This window comes from Scyliorhinus canicula, chromosome 18, assembly GCF_902713615.1.
Source record: "Scyliorhinus canicula chromosome 18, sScyCan1.1, whole genome shotgun sequence".
Classification (NCBI taxonomy): domain Eukaryota; kingdom Metazoa; phylum Chordata; class Chondrichthyes; order Carcharhiniformes; family Scyliorhinidae; genus Scyliorhinus; species Scyliorhinus canicula.
In genome coordinates this window covers 106,424,184-106,450,515 of record NC_052163.1, presented here as the reverse complement: position 1 = coordinate 106,450,515, position 26,332 = coordinate 106,424,184, and the positions used below count along the sequence as shown (strand labels likewise).

Below are 26,332 nucleotides of genomic sequence, written 5' to 3'. Positions count from 1 at the left end.
AGTCACAGTGCGAGCCACCCTGACTCTCAGTTAATTAATATTTCAGCTATAAAATTCTTATTCTTGATTTGAATTTTCCCCCACACAACTCTGAATTCCCAAGCCCTCCAACTCACTGAGATACCGCATTCTTCCAATCATGGCCTCTTGAACATCCCTAATTTTAATAGTTCCACTGTTGGTGGCTGTGCCTTTAGCTGCTCTGGAATTCACTCCTTAATCGTTTCCTCCTCTCTTTTTTTCCTCCCTCCTTTAAGATGCTCCTTAAAACCTACCCCTTTGGCCAAACATTTATGTCATCTCCCCATATATCTTGTGTGGTTCAGTGTCACATTTTGTTTGAAAATGCTCTTGTGAAGTGTCTTGGAATGTTTTACTATGTTAAAGGCGCTATCTAAATGCAAGGCACTGTTTGGATAAAACTTCATAACGTTCAAAATTCCCTTGGGTCACTAAGAATACAAAACATGCCAGTTCATTCAAGTCTTTTTTTGTATGTTTGTTTCCACAGCCATTCCTCCTGAATGCATTTTCATTCTTTCTCCCCCTGAATTAAAAGAACCAAGTGATAAAAGCAGGAATAATTCTAGTGGTAAACGTGCACAAATGGTATTCTTTCACCTTTTAAGGGATGACCAATAAGTTTAGGTTAGCCTCCATTTCATATTTGTGGTTGCAGTGCTAAACGTTGGCAACCTTGGTCAGAAGCTGCAAAAGTGGAAACGCTCATGCTGATGCATTGAGGAATGCAGTCTGAAGATTAGTTTGATCATGGCTGTTTGGAGAGAAAATGGAGAATTCTTGAAGCATTGAGAATGGTGGTTGCCTCTGTTAAGATATGCATTGGGCATGTGTTTATTAAAACTCTGCTACCCTAAAATGTGGTTATTCAAGTGCACTCTTGGGAACTTAGCCACTGCTGATTGTAGCATTAGCTGTTTGACTTGAGAGGCAGGGACGCAACAACGGATTATGATTTGTATATGTCCCAGGAGACGAGCACCGATTTCTTTTTCAAGTGCTGTTGTTTATATGCCCTTGGGCATGTTGAAACTGGGAATTTAATATGCTGAGTTCAACAGTTACAGTTTCTAGGCCACCTCGCATTTTACTTTTGTGGTGAATTATAAGCAACATCGTCTGCCCTGAATGAGACAGAAACCAAAACATGAGCTGCAGAATCACGTACATTTGTAATTATGCTAATTGCTAAAAGAGAAGAGGCCGCCATGTTGGATAATGGAAATGGCAGCGTTTCCAAACCTCATGACCGACATTTTAAATTAATAAATCAATAGAGGTATGTGGAATGGTTATACAGAGTAATACATAGTCTTGGGATGAATGATTCGGAGGATGGGTGTTCAAATCTACCATGATGGTTCATTTTTAAGGTAATTGATACCAACACGATAAGAATTTTTTTAAAACGCAAAAGTTATGATCTACAGCGCACTGGGTGGTGGAAGGAGATTCAGTAATTACTTTCAGAAGTGAGTTGGAGAAATGCTGAAAGTGCTCTGAGGAAATGATGGAGGGATGGGACTAATTGGATAACTCTCATTTGAAGATCCAGCACAAGCATATGGGATGAATGTAATTAATGATTTAATTGTAAACTGGGTTTTTAAGAAATAGAATTTCATAAATTAAATTGTTGAGATTCTTCTATTATCTGCATCAACTCTGGCTGAGTGGGAGCATTGTTACTTGACTTGTTACACTCCAAAGCCTCCACACAAAAATCAAAGCTGACACTCCAGTGCAGGATTGACGAGTGCTGCACTATCGGAGTAGCCATCTTTCAGATGAGATGTTAAACCAACGCCCCTTCTGCATTCTCAAGTTGACATAAAGATCCTGTGGCGCTATTTTGAAAAAGGACGAGAGTTGCCCCTGGTGTCCTGGCCAATATTTATCCTTCTACCAATATCACAATCTGGTCATTATCATGTTTCTGTTTTTGGGAGCTTTTTGTACATAATTGGCTGCTGCATTTCAGACACTACAATGGCTATACTTGAAGCAGTACTTCCATGGCTGTATAACGATGGTGAAAGGCGCTATATAATTGCAAGTCTCTACTTAGTTGCAAAGACTGCATTTGTTTTAAATGAGTAAGCAATAATAAAGAATCATGACCTCTGCTGCGGGACATTCTTAGCTTTAAAAATAGTTTTTTTTAAAGGAGTGATTAGGTGACTACAAAGGCTGAAGATTGTAGGAAAGAAAAATCTGAGGGAGATGTGGAATGCCTCAGTTATAGGGTTATGATGAATTATTATGAATTTTGATTTCAGTGCCATGGCAGGTGTAGAGGAGCAAAATGATAAGAGGGCAACAAAAAAATAGAACTGGAAATAATGATTCTGGGAGCCAAACTTGAATTCAAAGTAAATCTTGTTGAAAGAAGGAATAACTTGAGGTATGATACATGATTCATAATTTGTGTTTCGAAGAAAAAGGAAAGTTTCCAGAAATACGGAGTACAGTATCAAAAGAACAAAAATAGATTAAAGCTCATTGATGAATTGCCTGTCAGATGGTTAGCTTTTCCTTCCATTTTGTCCCCTAGGAATATCGGGTAATAGAAGACCATCCCTAAATGTGCACTATTGTTGGAGAGTAAAAATTAGCAGAGCTAGCTTTACATTCAGATAACAAACCAACAAATTTCTGAAATGAAAAGCAGTTGAAACAAGATAAAACGATAGCCAGTAATTGTTTTAATTTCATCTATAATGGTGAAAGTAGCCATCGTTTTCCATTTGGAATGGAAACTTTGAAGTGAACGCCTTTTGCCACAAAATTTGTGGTGCATTCTACTGGTTGAAAATATTTATGGACTAACTAAATGTTAATCCAGTACTCTGTAGAATTATTTAAGAAGGGTATGCTGCTTTTTTTCTTGGCTTCTGTTATCTGTACTCTTTAATAAATGATAATAAAACATCTGCAAAAAATCAAGACTATATCACAGCCTCTGTTGAGAAAGTAGAGAACAACTAGCAAGTTTTCTGAAGCGATTGGCTACTATTGTAATTCAAATGAATAATATAATTTGTGCTCGTAGCAGGATAACGGCGCATGTTGTGTATTAAGATTATGTTGTTGGCAGTTAGCGTTTATCTTTTAATTTGCCTTGTCCCATTTAACATTTTTCTTCAGGCTCATTACTTTCCATCCCAAGGTGATAATCCTCTGAAAAATGAATACCATTTTCAAGAATACTTGCAGATTTTTTAGTTTAGTGTGTTAAACCCTATTGGTTATATCGGGGCAAATTAAACCTGGCAGTTTAATTTGAAGGTTTACTGCACATCCAGACATAGGAACAGCTTCTTCCCCACAGCTATAAGACTCCTCAACGACCCCCCCCCCCCCCCCCCCGACTGATCTGTTCCCTGTAAGAACATTATTCATGACAACCTATGCTGCTCTTGCTCATGTATTTGCTTTGTTTGACCCCTTGTTCCGCACTGTAACCAATCACTGTTTGTCGATGTACCATTTGTCACTATACTCTGTTGATTATTCTTTTTGTCTACTATGTACGTGTACGTTCCCTCAGCCGTAGAAAAATACTTTTCACTGTACTTCGGTACATGTGACATTAAATTAAAAAATCAGATATCCCATTGCATAAATGCTTTGTCAGTAGCTGTAGCTTGGGTTGAAGAAAGAAGAAAAGCATCAGTCTGTACTTAAAGTACAATAGGGTTGGCCCACTGGATCCAATCAAGGCCATCTCTTCTTCCTCACAGTCCCCAAAGAAAGTGTGATGCATGCAAGAGATATGGCCAGTCGTGATGGTTTTGCAGGACAAAAACAGACTGGTGCTTGCACATGGAGTTCAACTCTCCACTGAAATGCTTTATTCTGGTTTTGGTTTATACACGTATACAAAGACCACAAGAGGGTGCTATTACACCATTACGTCTGCCTTAATTGCCACGGATTTTATGGCCCTTCCCACCTGGCAGAATTGTACAGTCCCACCAAAGTAAATGGTAATTTAAATGGCCCAGAGCAACCGCTGGGGGGAGACACTTCATGGGTGGGGCCGTAGAACCTTGTTCCAAGTGTCTATATGCAAGTCTTCATTTTGTCTATTCCGCTTGCTTTTTTGTCTTTGTTTTCAATGGGTTAGACTACACTAACATCGAAGTCTTACAAACAGTTATGCAGAAGTTTAGGATTTCAGAACAATATCATTAAAGTTCAGCTTGGTTTCAAAATACTCTGATACTACGCCTACATTGTTCAGTAAAATTCCAGGAGCGGAATTATTATTGTGGGATTATTTTAGACTTAAATTGTGTTTAATGTTGTAAATGGAAAAGAACATATAAACAGGTCTTCTCTTAAAGCAAAGTAATGCTGTTAGTGAAATTCACACCCTAAGTTGTAGTGCAGTTTAATTGTGGCTGAAGTGTGTTTAACCTGAAAATTGACACACAATTCTTTTAGGATGTCATTGAGATAAATGAGTTTCCACTCATAAGAATTTGTGTTCTGCAATTCTGCATTCAAATCATGATGCAAAAGCCCATCTGTAAATTACATCTTTAGTCAGCCAATCTGAACTACTTAACACTAAAAGTTTGATTTCAGCTGATTCAGCATTCAATATGGGCTTTGTTTACAGCAGCCAAGTGGCGACACTGATGCCTTTGGGGACCATGTTTCTATTTTTCCTTTGTAAGAACCCAACTGGGTGTTTCCATTATAACTGGATGAAAAGACAATTAAGGTGGACTGACGTGTAGTTACAGTTCAAGTATTGTTTTATGCAGTTCTCTAGCGACATAGTCGAGTAGGATAGAAGCAAGATTATCTTTCATTATCAGTCCCTGGTGAGTACATTAACGTGACATTCAAAGCTGAAGCACACACTGGTGCTTCACATACATAGAGTATTTATCACTACTCTGGCTTTTTGTGTTAAAAGTAGTGTCACATTTCTGATCTCTTAGCTTGAAATATCATTGTTGAGTGCAGTTGGAAATCCGTGAAAAGTGCTGAAAGTTTACATCAGTATGGAGTTGTTTGTCTTGTTTATTAGGAATCTACAGCCTTGCTCACATTACTTAGCCAAGTGTCATTTTCAAACTTTCTGCTTGAGTTCCCCCTGCAAATATTGACCCGTTTTCACAGATCTCTGAAAAGCAGCTCTGTCACTGCAGAAAGCATTTTTATCCATAGTTTTCGCATGGCCAGTCAAAGCCAACTGTACTCAGCAGATAAGTTGGAGTTGGGGAGTGGAGAATAAATGAGCTGGAGCAGACAAAAACATGGTCATTGGGGAGCGAGAAATAACTGAACCAGTGGAGAAAAATTACAGTTCAGTCTCTTAAGTCCTGCATTGTGTTTATTCTTGGATAATTTGGACCTTATTTGTTCTGGTTAAATAGCGAAAATCTGGAAAGCCAAGAAGTAGAGTTAGTTGGAATATGGTTTTTTTTCGTGCAGTATGAACCGAGGAGCTGGAGAAGCAAAATTTGAGGGTTAGGAATCCCACCACTCTCAATTACAGCATGACAAGTTTACAGTTGGCAGTTTCTACAGTATTTGAAATATGGACATATTTGTATATAATGGAGAGCGTTGATGCAAGTATGACAAAAAAAAACAAGGGTTGCAAATAAAGTTTAATCAGCCAAAGAAGTCAATACACAAGAACAAAGAAAAGTACAGCACAGGCACAGGCCCTTCGGCCTTCCAAGCCTGTGCCGATCGTGATGCCGTAACTAGAAAAAAACCTTCTGATCTTACTCGGTGCGTATCCCTATATTTCTCCCTATTCATGTAACCATCCAGATGCCTCATAAATGTTGCTAATGTGCCTGTTTCCACCACATCATCTGGCAGCGTGTTCCAAGCACCCACCTCTCTCTGCGTGAAAAACCTACCCTACGCATCTCACTTAAACTTTCCCCCTCTCACCTTGAACCTGTGTCCTTTGTAATTGACACTTCCACCCTTGGATAAAGCCTGACTATCCACCCTGTCTGTCTATGCCTCCTAATGTAGACCTCTATCAGGTTTCCCCTCAGCCCCTGTTTTTCCAGTGAAAACAATCCTAGTTTATTCAACCTCTCCTCATAGCCAACACCCTCGAGACAGAAAGATTTTTGGCCTATTAATACAGGAGGAGGTGGACAGAATTCAAATAGTATGAACATAAATGCAATGCTCTCACTAACTCTAGAATTAATTTTAGGTTTTTAAACTAATGCAAAACTGGATGCTCAACTCTGCAAGTATCAATTTTATACACAAGTAGATTTGAGTTACTGTTCTGCCTCTAAACTAAAAATCAGCCAAGTCACCATTCTTAATTTTGTACAGTGTTATCTATCTTTGTAGCTCCAGGTACATTTTTAGCTATTTCTGCTCTGTTGTTGGATTGGATTCTTTTGTAGTTTTCTGGAGAACAAATATCTAGTGCTTAAGTAACAATCGCATTTTGCAATGTGTATTTTCAGTAGGAAGTTATCAGCCTCTTGCAACATTCACTTGATGTACCACTGGCATAGCAGTGGCAGTAGTGTGTACTATCTACAAGGTACACTTCAGCAACTCTCCAAGGTTTCTTTGACAGCACCTTCCAAACATGCGACTTCATCAAGCAGGGCAACAGTGGCATGGGAATACCACCATCTACAGGTTTCCTCTCAAGTCAAACACCATCCTGATAATGGTATTGTGCTCTTTTACTGTTGGTGGGTCAAAATCCTGAAACTCTCCTTAACAGTGTTGAGGCCTGCAACGGTTCAAAAAGGTGACTCAATACCACTTTTTCAATGGTGGTTAAGGGGTGGGCAGTAAATTCTGGCCTTTCCAGCCACATTCATATCCCATGAATGAATTTTTAAAAATAATTGTTTTAACCTTTTTTATTCCTTTGTCCACTCCTGCACCATAAAAGTACTGCATCAGATCCTTCTCTCGGGTACCACTTCCTATCCGCTATACCTCAGGTTAGACTAGTTGAATATCAAGTTGACCCTAAATATTGGATTAAACTTGTGCTCTGCTTTTTCAACATTATTCATGGATTATTTGTGGTGCACATTTTTCATCTATTACCTGGATGGGTAATGCAATTAAATTTTGATTTTAAACTCATGTACATTAAAGTGTACGAATTGACCCTAATACCTGCTCAAATATATGACCAATAACCACGTGAGAAACCTTGCCCTTTTCTAAAAACTGAATCTATCAAATGAAGCCAAAATACTACTTTGTGCTGAGTATACAAGTTCTTTTCCTGCCATAGTTTTTGTTGAGAGCCACTGTCATATTGTGCTCAGTTGGGGTTGAAATAATTTTATGGAATTTGGAAAGTAACTTCTGCAAGATTATCAAGCTTTGAGGATAAGTAGAACTCCCATTTGTAGGCTCGTTATGCTTTTTGCAGCAGTGTGCAAGAGATGTTTCTCCCAATTTCTAAAATTGCTTTTTGTACCCGTTGTGACTAAGTCTAGTTTGCTGCTTCTATTGGAAAGCAAATGCTAGAATTTATAAGGGGGGGGACATACCTTCAGTTGAAGCTTTTTACATATTTTGCTGTTGCGTTGCAAGGTGATGATTTTCTGGCCTCATCAGGTTTATTTAGAACCTGAGGCAGGCACACCTCCTGCCCAGCTGTGTTTAAAACTGGGAAGGTGCCAGAAATGGACAGATGGCATAGTTATTTGATGTGCATCATTCAATTCCCTTCCTGATGCTTGCTATTTAATCAGATTATTTTTTTTAAAGTCCATTTTGTGAGATTCCTATTCAACTCAGTAATCTGTTCCATTTTACCCAGCTGTAAATGGAAATTTAAAGATTTAACAAAGGTGTATTTTAATAGAAAATATTTGCATTTGAGTTCTAGTTATGCATTGTTGCCCGCAATATTGGAAGTATTTTATAATTGATAGTAGATGAGAAAAATTGTGTTCATCAAGTTGTAGGTGCTTTGGGAATGGAGTATTTTCCATTTTGAGAAACCCGCTGTTGCTATCAAGCATTGCTAGGTTAAGATCTTGCAGAGTTAAACTAATTTTAAATTTTAGTCTAGAGTCTTTTCTATCTAATCCTAGCCAGGCACTCGGCAGCAGTGGCTTCTCTTCCCACTCTTGCACCCCTGTTGTCCCCCAAAGATCTGTCCTCAACCCCCTCCTGTTGCTTATCTGCAAGCTATCCCTCTGACAATACAGCAGCAGTTTCCATAACTATACTGATGACACCCACTTGTACCTCAGCACCATCTCCCTCAATCCCTTCACTCCCTCAACCCCTTCACTGTCTGAGTGCTTGTCCAATATCCAGTACTAGTGGAGCAGAAATTTTCTCCAATTAAATATTGGGCAGATAAAGCCCAAGTCTCCATACAAATTTTGTCCAATAGCTATCAATTCCATTCCTCCCCTGACCAGTGGATGAGGCTGAACCACACTATTCACAATCTTGGTCTTGTGTTTGACCCCAAAACAAGCTTCTGACCCAAAATCTGTGCCGTAGCCAAGACTACCTATTTTCACCTCCTTAACATTTCCCAACTTCATCCCTTTTACTAATTCTGGGATTGACTATTCAAATGCACTCCCGGCCAGCACCTCACATTTTGCCCAGTGGAAACTTGACCTCATCCAATCTTCTACCCGTTTCCTACCTCGTACCATGTCCAGTGCACCAATTGCTCTTTTTCTCTCTGGTCTACATTGGCTTCAGTGCATCAGCACCTCAATTTTAAAATTCTTATCCTTGCTTTTTTTGTAAATTCCATTCCCACAATCCTCTGTTATCTATATTACTCTAAATACTGGCCTCTTGAGCATTCCTGATTTTAATTGTTTCTCCATCGGCTATGCCTCCTGCTGCCAAGGCCCAAAGATCTAGAAGTTTCCTTCCTTCACCTCTTGACCCCCTACCTCGGTTTCCTCATTTATGACGTACCTTAAAAACCACCTCCTCGATCAAGCTTTTGGCCATCTGTCCTAATGTCTACTTATGTGCTTTGGTACAAAAAGCTCCTGTGAAATGCTTTTGTGTGCTTTATTACTAAGGAGGCTGCATAAATACTTGTCTCTTCTTGCGATAACAAGCTAATGGCATTAATCTTTAGCCTTTGCCTTTTGCAATGTATTGCACATTTCAAATACTTGAAAATATAATTTAATTGAAGGCAACTTAATTAAAATGCTTACCCCTAAAGATGCTGTTCTCTATATCTTCCCTTTTCATTATGCGAAACATATCTTTTTAAAACTAATCTTTATTAAGCATTCATTAAACAAATCATGGAAATTACAGTATGAAAGGAGACCATTTGGCCCATCATGCATGTGTTGGTTCTAATTTATTAACTGTGAATTTGCCTGCCATTCTCTGGATCTTTTTATAATTTGCAAATGTTCCCTTAGTTGATATTGTCTGCCTTATGCCATTTTGTGGAAAGACATTGGATTTTATAATGACCTACTTCATTAATTCTTCCAATCTGGAGTCTGTGCCCCTTTCTAGTTCATTAATCAGTAGTAGCAATCCATCAGTGTGTATCCTCTTCTTAAAACAAAACTCCTTTGTAGATTTGAAAACTTACTGCTCCCTTTGGCTCTCCAGATCATTGAAAAGTCCCTAAATCTTTAAGCTGTTCTTAATAGTGATGAATTCAGTAAATGTGGCTGAACACTTTCCTTTAATTTGCTTGCTGTAATGGGGTACCTAGAACTGCATGTTGTATTTCAGTTGTGATCTAATCAATCATTTTGTATAATTGTTACCTTGCTTTTGCATTCAAGTCCCATGTATGAAATCTAGATTACAATGTGCCTATTCTTCATGAACTCCTGTTTGATAATCATTATTCCTGCTCACTTGAGATCCCTCTGTTCCAATTCATGTTTAAGAATCTTGATATTTAGGGTATACTGCTCTTCATTTTTTTTAAACAAAATGTCTTGATTAGCTACACCTACCGTCCAGCTGCTCTTCTCTGTTAGCTTCCTGGAGCCCTTCCACCTCCTGCCTGTTTACTTGCCCTCTATTGCATCCACGGGAGGTGTACCAGTAAGTGTTTAGGGAGTAGGCCAGTGAAAGATTAGAACAAAGAATGTTTTCTTGTCCCATGAAATTCATAGAATTTTCAGTGCAGAAGGAGGCCATTCAGCCCATCAAGTCTGCACCGGCTCTTGGAAAGAGCACCCTACCCAAGTGCACACCTCCACCCTATCCACATAACCTAGTAACCCCACACAACACCAAGGGCAATTTAGCAAGGCCAATCTGCCTATCCTGCGCATCTTTTGACTGTGGGAGGAAACCGGAGCACCTGGAGGAAACCCCGCAAACACGGGGAGAACGTGCAAACTCCGCACAGACAGTGACTCAAGCCGGGAATCGAACCTGGGACCCTGGAGCTGTGAAACAATTGTGCTAACCACTGTGCTACCGTGCTGCCCACGAAATGGCAGGCATAGCGGAGATCCATATATATCCTCCATAGCAACACCTTTTATTCAGAGGAAGTGAGTAAGTCAGAAGCAAAGTTTTTCCATGTAAGAACAAGTTCTGCTAGGCAGAGGACGGTGACTTTGGATAAGGACTGGCTGGACTTCTGTTCAAGAAAGAAAATTAGGGCTCTCTGGCTGCCCGGGTAGGGGGTAGAACTGTGGAAGGGTGAAAAAGGGACTGATTGTGCCGGAAAACTAGAAACATAGAGATGGAGTCCATTAGTGAGTCCTGGAATTAGATGGGGAGATACCCAAATGGGGGAGAAGTAATAGTCGAGGCAGGAAGAAATCCGTTCTGTGGAGGCATGAACAGGCTGAAACAGAAAAAAATGGCTCTACCAGCGAGTTCTGTTTGTGAAACTTGAAAAGGAAATGAAAGTGAACGTTGTAGGGTTGGATACTGAAAGTTGCAGGCTGTGGAAGGAAGATCTCAAGAGATGAGGTGACTGTCTTGGAATTGATTGCTTGATGTTTAGATGCTTGGTGATGTGGGCAATGGTCCAAGGGTGAGGTAGGAGGAGTTGTCAGCCCATTGACATACTTTTGCTCCCGCAAAGTATTGGTCAATTAACCAAACACCAGCACCGCCTAATCATGTTATCTGAGGAAGGATCATCTTGCTATGGAGGGAGCTGCTTTCTGGAATGGTGGGCCTATCATATGAGAAACTTGTCAATTAGGATTATATTCATTTGGCGTTTAGAAGAATGAGAGGGGATCTCATTGAAACTTGCAAAATGCTAGCAGGATTCGAGAAGTAGAATCAGAAAGAATGTTCCCGATGGTGGCGGAAGCCCAGAACTAGGGGTCATAGTTTGAGGATAAGGGGTAAACCTTTTGGACTGAGGTGAGGAGAAATTTCTTCACCTAGAGAGTGGTGGAATTCACTACCACAGAAAGTAGTTGAGGCCAAAACATTTGTGTAATTTCAGGAAGGAATTGGATATAGCTCTTGGGGCTTAAGGGATATGGGGGAGAAGGCGGGGTCAGGGTATTGAACTTCATGATCAATCATAATGAATGGTGGAGCAGGCTTGAAGGGCCAAATGGCTTCCTCCTGCTTCTATTTTCTATGTATGTTAGGGTTGCACCTGAAAGAACTAGGGCGGGATTCTCCCCTACCCGGCGGGGCGGGGGGTCCCGGCGGGATGGAGTGGCGTGAACCACTCCAGTGTCGGGCCGCCCCAAAGGTGCGGAAGTCTCAGCACCTTGAGGGGCTAGGCCTGCGGCGGAGTGGTTGGCGCCCGGCCGGTGGGAACGGCCTTTGGCGTCACACCAGCCGGGGCCGAAGGGACTTCGCTGGCCGGCGGAAGTCCGCGCATGCGCCAGAACGTCAGCGGCTGCTGACGTCATCCCCCCGCATGCACAGGGGAGGCGGTCACTTCCGCCTCCGCCATCGTGAAGACTATGGCGAACGCAGAAGGAAAAGAGTGCCCCCACGGCACAGGCCTGCCCGCCGATTGGTGGGCCCCGATCGCGGGCCAGGCCACCGTAGGGGCACACCCCGGGGCCAGATCAACCCGCGTCCCCCCAGGACCCCGCCCACGCCGGCGGGACCGGCATGACAGCGGCGGGACTTCGGCCCACCGCGGGCAGGAAAATCGTCTTTGGGGGGGGGGGGGGGGGGGGGGGGGGCGACAGACACGGCGCTATTCCCGCCCCCACCGAATTAGAAGGGTAAGAGTCCAGAGGGAGGAATCCAGATGAAATGAGAATTCTGAAGATCAGAGAAGATCTGTATATGGGAAGGAGTGGCCATGAAGTTGACTGAAGAGCTCAATGTCATGTTCAGTTCGAACTTCATTGAGATGGGGCTGTAAGACGGAGTTTTCAAATGTTATCAGACAAATGGGTTAATAAACGCGGGATCCTCTTTTGCACCCCCCCCCCCCCCCAAAATCCAAAATATAATACCGGGACATGCATACTGCACAGCACTGCATGTAATACTTTAAATTATTTCTTGAAAAAACCCTCTCTTGAGAAAGGTTGAATTCACCACCAGCCTTGAACTGGGTCCACCTGGTGGTTCTTCTGCTCTAGGTCGTCCTCCATGTGCACTTTCCTCCCAGATGAGACAGGAAGTCCACGTTGCTTGCACACAATCCGCAATCCTCTCCCGGTTCATACCAAACTCGCCTCTAGCCATCGCTCATGGTTGTATTGCTTGACTGTTTTGCGGATTGCCACCCCGCGCCACTTCCGGAAAGTCTTTCCAGCCCCACTGGGATCCACCGACCCCGATTTGAGAGCCACTGGCATAAGGTTAAGGGATGAGGCCTATGCTGAGAACTGAAAATCTGAGGGGGGGTTAGTGAAAGCAAAGTCGGGGTGAGATTGGAAAGAGGGATAGGATCAGGGGAAAGAAGGATTTGGGGCGGTGGGAGATAATATTGGTATTGAAGAGTTATTGAATTGGTTAGAAAGTACTCTAGCTTTGTTTTGTATAATATCAATATGTTGCCGTACAAAAACAGGATAGTATATGCAACAAAAATGTACTTATCTGCAAAAAGGCTATTGTTGGGAATTCATCTGAACTACATACATTTCATCAAAATAGAAAAATAATTAGCATTTTACTGGAATCTTTTACATCCTCAGGACTGCCCATATGCTTCACGGCCAGTGAATTACAGACTTTCTGGAGTAGACAAAAAGTGAACACTAATGGGTACACAATCAGATCCCACATACAGAAAGCATTGAATGATCAGTAAATAAAGACCATTGATTTGACTTTGACGCAGAGAAAAACTGGATTTTGCTTTCAGATACCAGGAAAGAAATACTGCAATGCCTCCAAATTTAAAAATGAGATTGTTTTATTCCACCTCGTACAATTGGGCAGAATGATTTAATCACGGAATGCAAATTCTCCTCCCCAGGAAAAAAAGTAACAACATTCTGAAACCCTATGTAAGGAAAACTGTATTTGATTTATTTAGCTCTCTGTATCAGTTAGCAAAAAAAATCTGCTGTGCTCAGTGATGAATACGTTGAGAAGAAATATTGTTAGCGTGAAAACGCCAAGTGGTACTATTCTCAAGATGTTTGTAGGCATGCTTGAAACTGCTGGACATCTTGTGCTAATCAGGGTGAGTGATAAAGGTGAGGGATATGAAATGTCCACCTTTTATGTTGAGGAAACTCTTCCAAGTATTATAAAAGTTTATGATTATGGTCATGTAAATTGCGATGATATTTATTGCAAAATCCTTTGAATTAATTATTGGGGAAGTATTTGAGTTAAAATGGCAAGTACTGTGGAAATTGAGTTTAAAGATCATGACTTATATTTTAACGTAAGTATTTATAAAACAACATCATTTTGTTCTCTGCAGGTCTACGCTTCAACATCAAGTGAAGAATATAGCAGAGAATCAGCTGGATATTCTTCATCCAAACCTTCAGGTTCTGTATTTCCAGGCTCTTTCTATATCCAAGGTAAAAGGCTAATTGACCTGTCATATGTTTTTGTGTTTTTCATTTTTTAAGTCACAATTCATGATTCACAGCTGATTGTGAAAATATGCCTGATATCATTAATGCACAGCCAAACTTTTGAAAAGTCTCCTGTGTTTTATGGGAAATGAGCTTTGAGACAATGTCTACTTGTTAATGTGAAATAAAAACTGAAAATGCTGGATAAACTCATTTAGGTCTTGCAGCATCCATAGATAAAAACAGAGTGAACGTTTCAAGTCCATATGACTTTTTCAGATGCTACCAGACTTGGATTTATCCAACATTTTCTGTTTTTATATCGGCTTTCCAGCATCAGCAATATTTTACTTGTTGACTTGTGTAATTTTAATTCTGTACATTTTTGATGCTTAAAAACCCCTCTGAAATATTACCCAAAGAAATTAAATGGAAAGGAAGCCCAATAATAACACCATGAGGAAAATTTATAGGTTGAGAGAACTGAATTTACTTAGAGGTTCATTGTAAAAATTCTGCAGGAACCCAAGTCCATAAAGGAAAAACCGTAAGGAATTAAACTTGAGGATTGGCGTCTTCCTTTTTTTGCATTCCACACAAGTGTTGGTCAAAACCATTATGGCTCAAGAACATTTGCAGATACTTTGAGTCTTGAGTGCAACTTATCAAACCAGTTTTTTCCCTTGTACTGTATAAACCCCTGTGCAATTTCCTTTTGTTTTGTTTGTTTCTATGTCTCTTGATCAAAGATTTTGATTGAACAGTCCAGAATGCTTTGTAAATGTAATGATCAAGTACATCAGTGTCTTCCTGCAGTCCATCTGAGGTACAAGGGAATTGTGACAGCTATAGCTAGTGCTTTTATTGGCTTTCCATTAGCCATGCCAATTCTGGAACTTTGGATTTAGTCTAATAATAAATAATCAGTGGCTACAGCATCAATCTCTGGTTGATGCTGAAACCTGATCCCATCTCACTCAGTTGATTCCTCTCCTGTCTCTTTTGTGTGGAGAGAAATCTCCCGCTTCACCTAAGCAGGTTCAGAGTGACAAATATTTACTGCGCATAACACGACAATATGAGCAAGTCAGTTGGAACAGATACCGGGGATTCAATTGATTATTTGCCTTAGGTGGGTGATTCAGTTGTACCAATTGATTATTGGAAATCGCAGATGGAACCTACAAAGCAGCTTTTAAGGGGCGTACCAGAATAACTAGTCTGGATCAGCTAGGATTTGAGTGAAAATAGTAGCAAAGTGCATCATAGTTTCCACTGTTTTCAGTTTGAAGATTTACAATTTCTAGTTTAGGTCTTTTAAAAACATGACCAATTCCATTGTGGGTACAGAATCCGAAATGCATTGTGTCGTGGCATCCATGGGCTCAATGTTGTTATTGGAGGGATCTGTTAGAAAAATTGAAGTTCTAAATAAATCTGTACATCTATTGCAATTAGCCCAGAACTTTTTCTACATGCCTGTAGTCATGGTAACCTCCCCACATGTATTTGGAGAAGTTTCAAATGCACTTAAGGCAGTTGTCTGGCTTGAGTATCCTCACACCAAGTGAGTCAGGAGAGGCCTGCATACCACATGGGATTTTATTTCAAATTTCATGTGAAGCTGGAGAAGCTCCAAATTGAATCTTCCTGGGGTATCTACTTCATAACTTAAAACAGATTAAACTTTCCAGAGGGCAGTTTTTATTTTTCTAGTTTTTTTTCTGTGTTCTATAGTTTGGTTTTTTTACCCCAAAGTGCAGAATTTAAGCAGACATAACTCGCTCAGAAATAAAAAAAAGGAAATGCTGGAGATACTCAGCAGGGCTTGCAGCATCTGTGATGACAGAAACAGTGGTAACTTTTCAGGTCTGAATTTTTCATCAGAATTTCCAGCGGTTGCAGTATTTTGCTTTCGTAATAGTCTTCTTAGAAATTTGGTATGGTTAACTTTTATTCCAGGCTGTTCATCCTTCTTACTGAAACTCTTGATGCCTTGAGCAGCCATTATTTCTACTGTTTTATAAGGTAGATAAGTTGGGCCTGAAAACGTACACTATATTCTCTGCCTCAATTCAAGGACTTTAGTATAGGAACAAGGAACTCATTCAGGGTTGGATGCAACTTGTTAGTCAGCTATTAGCTTAACATGTGTCTTAGTAGAACCTAAGTCTCCTGGGTAACCCTCAAAGTATTGTGTTGTCCAGAAAGCCAGCTATATATTACAAGCATTTGAAAAGATCTGCTATCTGGTTTGAGGATTCTGCCATTTGCAACATCCATAATCCTGTTGGCGAATATTTATTTTCTAATTCGTTCATGGGACATGGGCATCGCCGGCTGTGCCAGCATTTATTGCCCATCCCTAATTGCCCTTGAGGGGAAGTTAAGAGTCAACCACGTTGCTAGGGCTCTGGAGTCGCATGTCGACCAGACCATGAAAGGATGGCAGATTTCCTTCCCTAAAGGATGATTACTGAACCAGGTGGGTTTTTACGACAATCAACAATGGTTTCATGGCCATCATTAAACTTCTAATTCCAGATTTGTTTTCTATTGCATTCAAATTTCACCATCTGCAGTGGCTGGATTTAAACTTGGGTCCCCAGAGCATTACTCCGGGTCTCTGATTTACTTGTCCAGTGACAATACCACTATGCCACTGCCTCCACACATGATTAAGGACCAGCCTCTTTAGCAGGCAAGTTTGAGCCAAATTCCTTTCTACTTTAAAAAAAAAAGTTTCACGGAAATATCCATCCCCCTGGCTGAGTGTCGGGTAAATGAGAAAATAAATTGCATTAAAGTTTTAATCTGCCAAAGGTTTTTTTAGTTGTACAAGAACAAGGCACCATGATCCTGCTAAAGCCTTCCACATACTGAATATATTAGACCATCTTTGCAAAATACTGGAGATCTGAAATAACCAAAAGTGCAAGAAAAACTCAGCAGGATCAGGTGGATTTTTGGGCCCCCACACCGTAGTGTGTTTTCCAATGGTGGAGGACGTTTGACATGGGCCGTCTATGGCATTTTGTGTGGCTCACCCACCTTGCCACGGGTTTGCCTTCGGCGGTACCAGAAAATCTTGCCCAGAGTTGCCGTTTCAAGTCCAATATGACTTCTTCAGAACTTATGCATATTATAGAACTTGTATATGTTCCGAACAAGAGTCACATTGGACTCAAAACATTACGGTTTCTCTCTCCACAGATGCTGCTAGACCTGCTGAGCTTTTCCAGCATTTTATGTTTTCATCTTTGCTGAAAACAGGTTGTTTCAGTATGTTAAAACTAGATTGTTATGACTGCAGTTTAATAGACTTTTGATAGTCTACAATCTGTTATGTAAAAAAAAAGACATTTTTGTGTTAATTTGTCGCTTTACCTTTTATTTCTTTTTTTTTTAAAAGACTGATTGGGAAGATGGAGTTGAATGGGCATGAATTAAAAACAAGGAAGAAGAGTTGACTAATTTCCCTCCCCCCCCTCCCCCCCCCCCCCGGCCACCCCAGTCATTTACAGCATTTTCTGCTTTTTTGTTATTCCTTTTCTAGTTACTTAGAGCTTATTGGGAAGAAGCGTGGATTATTAGTTGCAATTGAAAGTTCATTCTAGTCGGTCCCAACAATGGTGCTAACTTAATCTTGGAAGGGGACCCTCCACTAATTATATTTTTCCTTTTAACATGCCAGACGTTCCTCTGGCCTTTCTGACTGGAATTGTGCAATTATTGGTGAATTATGGTCAATATCTGTCTGGTAGGCTTATATCCACTAGGAACTGGATTAGGTTTGTGAACTCATCCCACATTAGGGAGAGAAAGCATTTATTTCCCCCGCCATAAAGAAAACGAAGCGGGTTATAATCAGTTGCATCAGTTCCCAACAGATTTTCTTCCTGCACCAATATAATCAGATTCCACTGATTTCCTCATTAGAATAACCTGAAATAACAAAAATGTTTCACCTAAAAATGGTTAACTTCGTTTTATATGGGTTCCGAGATCAGAAATATGTACAGTGTGAAAATGAATTACCTTTAATTCCTGTGGGGCACACTGTTTAAATAAGCTTTTTGTTGCATTCTAGATGGTATTCACAACGGCCCTGATGTTTGGAACTCGTCCAGTGGAATGGGTCAGCCAGGGTATGGAGCTTTGTTGGCAAATTCTACACCCCATTTGTCCCAATCTGGTGGCTACAGCAACCTTCATCCACAAGAACGACTGGTAAGTGAGCTTTGTCTCCAGAATAATGATCCTAGGTCGGAAATGCATACTTATCCACTAATTTTTAAGAAAGCACGATAATGTTCCTCTTAGTTGTACAGAGTTCTAGCAAGTGGTAAAACTATTATATTGTAAGTTTCACAATTTTGTAAAAAAAATCCACGCAATGCTGCAGATATTTTATTCTTAAGAGTTATTTGGATTGTAGTTAAATTATCAATCAGCTATTTGACCAATGCTGAGAATGTGTATACAGGTTATGGTGCTAAATTTATTTATTGATCTTTTGGAAAAAGTTAATTTTCAACGAATAGGCTCACATAAATTTATTCAGAATTTTGAGTAAACCAAAGTCGTAGATTAGTTGTTAAATAACTTTTTTTCTAATGAAAACCTAACTGCATTTATGCCGTAGCAAATTTTGCTCTGTCTTGTGCGTAAACGAATTATGGGTTATTTGTGCGCTTGGATACAAGGTTTTTGTAACAGGAGAGAGGTAAAATCATGGTTATAAAAACCTTCTTGAGTAAGAATTTATAATTGAAAAACAAGGTCAGAAAATTCGATAGCTTTTTAATAATCCTCTTTTATTCATCATCGTTAATTGTGGACAAGTTCATTTCCATTTGTCTTTAGAGCAGATATAATTCTGTTACAGAATAATATACTTCCATTTGTTTAGTGGCAATTGTCAGTGTCTCTCCTCCCTTCCCCCCCCCCCCCAACACAATATTGTTCCCTTTTTTTACGTGATAAGTATTTGTATCCAATATAATTTCCTTGGTCCAATTGCACAGTTTATTTTATTTGAAGGTCATTTTGAAGGAAGTGCCAGAATAAAAAATTCTGAACCTACATCCCATGGCAGTCATAATGCCTCTAGCTGTAACTTGGGCTAAACCACAAGGGAATACAATGATCCATCAAAGCTAATTTTTGTGACCAATTTTTAGGTGATTCTTTGTCAGGTTACAACTTACTTTATTTGTTTAAAGCAAAAGATAAATTCTTCCACAAGTGGAAATTCATTCATGACTTTGCATGCAGTGCAGTTCCGCATTCACAAGGATGTGAAAACTATCATTTTAGCTATGGCTATTACTAATGAGCCTTGAAATTTTCCTGTTTGTTTTGGTTCAACAGGAGCATGCAAAGTACTTTACAATGGAAAGTATTAGTTATTGTGGTAGATTTGAATTTTGCATTCTCGGCCCATTCACATTTCCTAAAGGAAACAAAACCCGAATTCCCTGTACCTGTTCGGAAAATATTTTGTCAATTTTTTTTACTCCATTTCTTTTGTGACCCAGACACACATGGCAAGTTGAGACCGCAATGAGCAGCTTAGGTGATGTAGACACAACACACAGAGGTGTTCGATCACTATTGTATTTCTAAAATCATTGACTGATCTGGATCAGCATCAGTGATTGAGAAGGCTGTAGTCTCATTTTCTTTTCTCTCTTTTTCCCCAGTGCCTTTTCCCCCCAGTGTCTTTGCTTGTGTACCAGGTCTCCAGGCAACAGAGGGGAAAGAAATTAAGAACTTTTTATGCCAGTAGAGAAATTAAAATTTTCTTTCAGCTAAAACAAATTAGGCGTCAAAGGTATATTCTGCATTGGGGTGTTGGAGAGAGCAACCTATTTCCTATTTGAGACATGGAAAGCTACATCAATCAATCATTCAGAAATCCAATATAACTTAGCCAGATGGAAAGTAAGAATCTTTGAGCTGTATGTAACAGTCTACCCCAACCTCCCAGGAACGTCCTGACCTGAATGAGCAGGTACTGAACGAGCACATGTTTTTCATTTTCTAAAAACCCTCCTATCTGAGTGACGCTTTGACCACTTTCATGTTATGGGTCATTATTATTTTCCAGTAGCACTGACTTCCATATTGGGAGAAGCACGTCGAGATGAATAAGTCTTCTAGTAGGCACTGGGACAGAAGTCCAGACATTCCAGTAGAAACGGTGTAGGTGAGGGCCAGGCAATTCAAACCTGGGCAAAATTTTAATTCTACAACTGTTCTGTTGATGGAAGATGGTAGACTCCCTCCTTTAGTCTCACACGGCAACATTATAGGTTCCAGTAGCCTGGAAGGCGGGGGGGATTACATGTAACACTACCTCCCCTTGGTTAGGACAAAGGGAGCTGGATTCTCTGTTTCTGCGACTACTTGTTGACGTCAATGGCGAATCTGTGGACCTTTACGTCAGGAAAATCAGCACCGCACTGGCACCCGTTATGCGACCGGTAAGGGGCTAGCACTGGTGCTAGGTGGAGCACACATCGAATCCCATGAAAAACAATGCGGGATTCGTCAGGTCGTTGATCGACACTCGCAGGGCTGACGAGCTGCAGTCATGCATAAACACACTCCCCACATACGCACTTATCGACTTCGAAAAGATGGTACAGGTTGTGCTGGAGCGCCCATTCAGCACATGGGTCGGCTGGGGCCAGAGAGCATTGGGGGTGGGGTGGCACCAGATTTGAAGGGGGCTGCCGGCAACATGCGCAGCTGCATGGCTGCCTTGCCGGCTGCGGTAATGGTATTGCGTACCCGTCCACCCCGACCCCACAGCCCACCCCTCACTTCCCCTGGCAGAAGCCCCCCCAGCCAGCGGCACGACTGCCGGCAAACTATGGCGGTGTTGGGCACTGTCGGTACGCTCGCTCGCTCCTCTCTCTTTCTCCCCACCCCGGTCGGGAACTCGGCCCATCGGAGGTGGAAAATCGCAGGTGGGCCCACTAATGATATGCGAATGGTGTTGAAAGTACGCGCAGCATGCATTGCATTAACGCCACTTTTGAGGTGACAGAGCATCGCAATTTGCCTGCCGTGGTTTTGGTGGCAGAAGCTGTTCTCTTCCCGCACGCATTCCCCGATTTTGGCATCGGCTAACTGAGAATCCCGCCCAGTTTGTATACTCCTGGACTGGATTCTTGAGATGGTTATTGTTACATTCATTAATAAAGCGCTCAAATTTTCAAGGTTCTTTGTCTTCGCAGGTGCATTGTCTCTGTTGGCCAGGGCTTTGCTTCAGAAATGTAATGGGGCTTGTGGGTGATACGGTCGTGCAGTGGTTAGCAGAGCTGTCTCAAAAGTGCCGAGGACCCGGTTTCAATCCCGTCCCCGGGTCACTGTCCATGTCTCATGTCTGTGTGGGTCTTACCCCCACAAACCCAAAGATGCGTGGGTTTCCTCCGGGTGCTACGGTTTCTTCCCACAGTCCAAATATTAGTTCCGTGGTCAACCTTTCCTTCATCCATTGTGATAGAGATATGAGTCGAGTAAGTGAGATAACGAGGTTTTAGTAATTGTATTTGTTTTAAGATTGTTGTCTGATTATGCCCTATGCCTTTGCTAACTTTATTTTCTTTTAATTCAGTGATAAAATCCAGGTTGGAAAGTTGACTTGTTCTCAGCATTTGCACTATAACCACCGTACCTTCAGCATACATAAATTTGGTGAATGAGCTTTGTACCACTGCATTCCTCTCTTGCAGAGCTACCCAATACACAGTGTGCCATCAACAGAAGTTAATGGAAGTCTTCCTTCTCTGTCTGGTTTCCACTGTTCCAATAACGCAGGTTCAGCTGCATACGGCGTTTCATCTCACACACCCCCAATCAGTGGGTCAGAAACCATCATGAGTATGTATGACTTTTTAATGCACAATTGCAGAACACCTTTTGATCTGTTCAGGGCAATGAAGTGCCCATTGTCGTCCATATGTTGATAGAAAGTAGAGACCCTACGAAGAACTTACAAATACCTTTGAGTGCTTTCCACATGATTGAGACTCATTTTTGTTGATTTATTTTCTGTGGTGAAGGTATTTATTTAAAGAGTTGAAATTTCCATTGTCAACCTGAGTTTACACAGTTGGCATTGTTAATATCATGATCACTTTTGCATTACACTGACTGTCAAGACCTAGATCATTGCATTTCCTTGTCTCCTCAACAATTGAAGAGTCCTGCTAAGAGATGCATTCTCAGACAGTTCACAAGAAGAACAAAAAGCTTGCACAAAATTCTGTTTCACATTGTTTTAGTTTTGTGCCTCACTTTGAACTGTTATTTCATACATTTCGATAAAACAGAATGTTAAAAATAATTGACCTAAATTGAACCTGGCCGTTAGATCTGGCATCCAAGCTTGATTTATTTGAGCCCATAAAAACATATTGTGTTCTGTGGCATTTGGCATTACTTGACCTGCTAAGATGAGTTGCACACAGGTACAAGAAAGGATGGAGTTGCTTTTCCTGCATCATCATAATCTTCGTCTCATGTTCACCATTTAGTAAATGTTGCCACCCTGAGTCTAAAGATAATTAGTTCTTCCGTGAGATCTTTCTGTTGCCTTTCCTCTAGATTTTGAATCTCGTGCAGAATATGTTTTTAAGATATTGAAATGTTTCTTTAAATTCTTACTTTTTCCTATTTAAAAACTATTGAGTAAAGTCACCATAGTCCCACGTGACCATCGGCTGCCTTTGTAGGGGAGAGCTCACTCGTGATTTAACCTGCGGGCCACCAGACCTCGGGCGAGGCGCAAGGTTGGGAAGGCGGGGCCTTCATGAATAACCTATTAGAAAATATTACAATGTGCTAATAAAGATCTCTTTGCTATTCCAGTGTTGCATTGCTCCTGCTGGTGATCACAGCTGGTAATGACCAGAAGGCACATAGATGAGAGTTGGGAGAGATTATGTTAGCTAGAAATGCATTCTTTATTTTTAAATGCTAAACCTCATTCACTATAAACACATTGATCCCACATGTGAAGAGATTGCAGGTCACAGGTAGGGTTAGAATACTATGGGTGGAGTTCTTGATGTGCCAGAAAATCCAGCATAGACCACAAATCCCGCTCTGATGCTCTGCCGGTGGTATCGAGGTTCGCGCCAGCAGAAGGATGCAAATATGTCAAATTGACCATTTGTATCCTACCAAAGGGCCAGGCACTAGATTCTCCCAGATCTACTGGGTCCGCTGGGCCGTACATGGTGAGTATTGGTGCAGTGGTTCAAGGGGGCAGCTCTTTATGTGAGTTGACCCAAAGGTCCATTGGAGGCCCCCTCACCCCAACACACACAATGCAAATCCTGCCTACTCTTCGCCACCCCCCAAAAACAGAGACTCCTGCCTGAAAGCTAGCGAGCAGTTCAGGTAGAGACAGTGAAAAAGCACTGCTTTAAAATGCAGCTGTGCAATACACCTACCTCGGGTAGAGAACGCAAAAACTACATCTGCTGGGTCTAAATCTCCTCAGAACGTTGATCTGCAAGGCTTTCATTCACAGCAATGTGAATTGGTTTTACTAGACAGCGATTGACAACTTGCACACAGCCAGCTGACTGGATGTATGATTTCAATTCCCTTTGCGCTTGAATGGATCTCAAGTACCCAGTTGTGAAACTAACCACAATGTTTGTAAACATCTTGCACTGGTTTGCACTGCTGCCTCATGGCGCCGAAGACCCGGGTTTGATCCCAGCTCCAGGTCACTGTCCATGTGAAGTTTGCACATTCTTCCGTGTCTACGTGGGTATCACCCACATAACCCAAATGGATGTGCAGGGGTAGGTAAATTGGCCATTCTAAATTGCTCCTTAATTGGGGGGGGGGGGGGGGAAATGAATTTGGTACTCTTAATTTAGAAAAAAATAAAAATTAATGTTTATAAAAATCCAGCCATGATTGACAGTTCTTGGACCATGTCAAAGGTAGTTAAGTGTTTTCTGAAGAGAAAAGGAGGAAGTGAGAGCACTTAACTGCATCTCATGGGGTGTCTGGTGGGGGGGGGGGGTTCTCTGGTGGGTGTCTCTCTGGGGGGTGTCTCTGTGGAGGGTTCTGGTGGGGCTCACTTCTGGGGACTCTGTAATAGGGTCGCTGGTGGGGAAGGCCAGGTCACCATTGTACTGTGGGAAATTACATTACTGGGGAGCAGCAACAGCCACCGGACCTTGCTATCAGGCTACCTGCTCAAAATGGTGGCCTGTTACCTGGATTCGCGAGTGAATCCATCGCAATCCCTGCCATACAGGAATTTGCATGACGAGGGATAGTGAATCACCTCTGGGTTCTCGCTCCCAGGGTGAGCACAAATCGGAGGCGATTCATCTCTGGCAGGAGAACCGTCTCCCAAACTAAGAATTCAGCCCCATGGGAAAATGTATTTAATGGTTGAGTACTTCTAGTAGGATTATATATAATGAGCAGCACATTGGCCCAGTGGTTAGCGCTGCTGCCTCGTGGCACCATGGACCCGGGTTTGATCCCGGCCCCGAGTCACTGTCCGTGTGGAGTTGGAGTTTACACATTCTCCTCGTGTTTCACCCCCATAAACGAAAAATGTGCAGGGTAGGTGAATTGACGACACTAAATTGCCCCTTAATTGGGGAAGAAAGAGAATAGGGTACTGTAAATGTATCTTTTAAAAAAGGATTATATATAGTACACTCTTTAAAAGTTGCAACATAATGACTTGGACCTTGCAGTGGTAATTGATGCCAAAATTGTCATGGTTTGGTTTCATCACATGACTAAAATTGACAATAACTTGGGAATTTGCACGTGCACACAATAAAGTAGTGATCCAGATGTTGCTGTAGGGCACTGTTGAGGTGTCCACCACCATCTCTTCTCCCCAACCCCTGCTCCCACGTGCCTTACGATCAATGGGTCATCTATTTATTGATAAGGTCTTCCATTCTGACCCTGTTGGTCTTGCCGTAAAAACCCTTGGAGAAATATTTCTCCTTGTTGAATTAGGTTTTTAACAGCACAAAAACTACGATTCCTGCCAAAACTCAATTGCATGACAAGTTAAATTTTATATTTATGGAATGTCAGATTTCTCCACGATCGTGTTTTTAAAAAACCCACATGTTTAAAATGTTTACTTGTTTTAGTTTCTACCTTAATCGAATCATAATTTATTTTATTATCTGAAAATTTGAATTAAAAGTGAAAGATAAAGTGCTTTAGATGTCATCATGTTTGGTTGATTAACCTGCTGGATACGTGCCGATCCTCTTCACTTGACACCAGAATTAAACTGTTGTGAGGAAAGGGGAAGTCCATGTCATCTCGATTGCTAGATCTTTGTGGGAAGCTTTTTAGAGGTCAGCAGCAAAAAAAATCCATGCCATAATGGTAGACAATCTCATTTGGTTGTTATCCTGTGGTGCATGTGGAGGTGCTTAAAGTTGGGTACTTGTTATATCCTGGGTTGCATACCTTTTAGTTGATACAGGAACAATAGTTTTAGTAACTTGGCAAAACAAGTCATCTTTATAAAACATTAAAAAATACTGATTATTTTTATTACCAATGGAGCACAGATGTTAGGAGTGAATTGATGACCAGCCTTGTCACCAGGTTGGATCAAAGTAATATTTAAGAATAGTATATTGATCACAGATTTTATGTCACTTGAAAGTAAACTTCCATGGTGTCCTAACTTGGTGCAGGTTGTGGTATTCAGATTTTAAAGATAAAATATTAATATATCTGGTTTAACTACTCTGTCCATTTGTCACTGTAGGCACAAGTGCATTTGTTTTTTTTCTCCTTAAATCAAATGCCATTTTTAAAACTTAACTAAAACAGTTTTTCAGTGTTGTCCATTATTTAAGTTTGCTTAGCAAAATTAACTGCTTCACTAAGCCATATTTAGATATGCAAATATTATTTGCTAATTTATTAGTGGGATAACCCAGTGTTTAGGAAATAAATTACAAGATCTTTATTTAATAAATGTATGTTTCTATGTAATTGGTTTTTTAAAAATAAGTGATTGGTGTGGTTTATTTGAGCTTCAAATACCTCTGTTATCTTAACATAAAATATTTACTGTATTTACCTGCTGGGTTTCCTGTTAATGTATCTATTCTGGTTTTAGCTAACAGAGGAAGCTCAGCTGGCAGCCCACAAACCTGTGATGCACTGGGAAAGGCTCTAGCCTCGGTAAGCTTGCATAATAAGTCATTTTGAAGTAAGGATTTAATTTACAGTCTTTAATTAACATGAACCCAGTTTATTGCCAGATTAGAATTGTGTACGCAGTCAAATTTAGAACGCTCAGAATGTTTATTAACCACATTTCAGATACCATTGTTCATTGTGAA

At 40.9% G+C, this 26,332-nt stretch overlaps 1 protein-coding gene across 18 annotated transcripts in view; it reads left to right on the top strand.

Moving 5' to 3' along the window:
• LOC119953376 (transcription factor 12-like) overlaps positions 1-26,332 on the top strand; it is a 193,134-nt gene that overhangs the window by 124,099 nt on the left and 42,703 nt on the right. For all 18 annotated transcript variants that reach the window (XR_005458010.1, XR_005458009.1, XM_038777585.1 and 15 more), the window contains 4 exons: positions 13,853-13,955; positions 18,043-18,182; positions 21,698-21,845; positions 26,107-26,171. Coding sequence is in view for 16 of the 18 variants with exons in the window: in XM_038777585.1 (XP_038633513.1) it covers positions 13,853-13,955; positions 18,043-18,182; positions 21,698-21,845; positions 26,107-26,171 (456 nt within the window). In the remaining 2 variants the exon portion in view is untranslated. The remainder of the gene's footprint in view (positions 1-13,852; positions 13,956-18,042; positions 18,183-21,697; positions 21,846-26,106; positions 26,172-26,332) is intronic.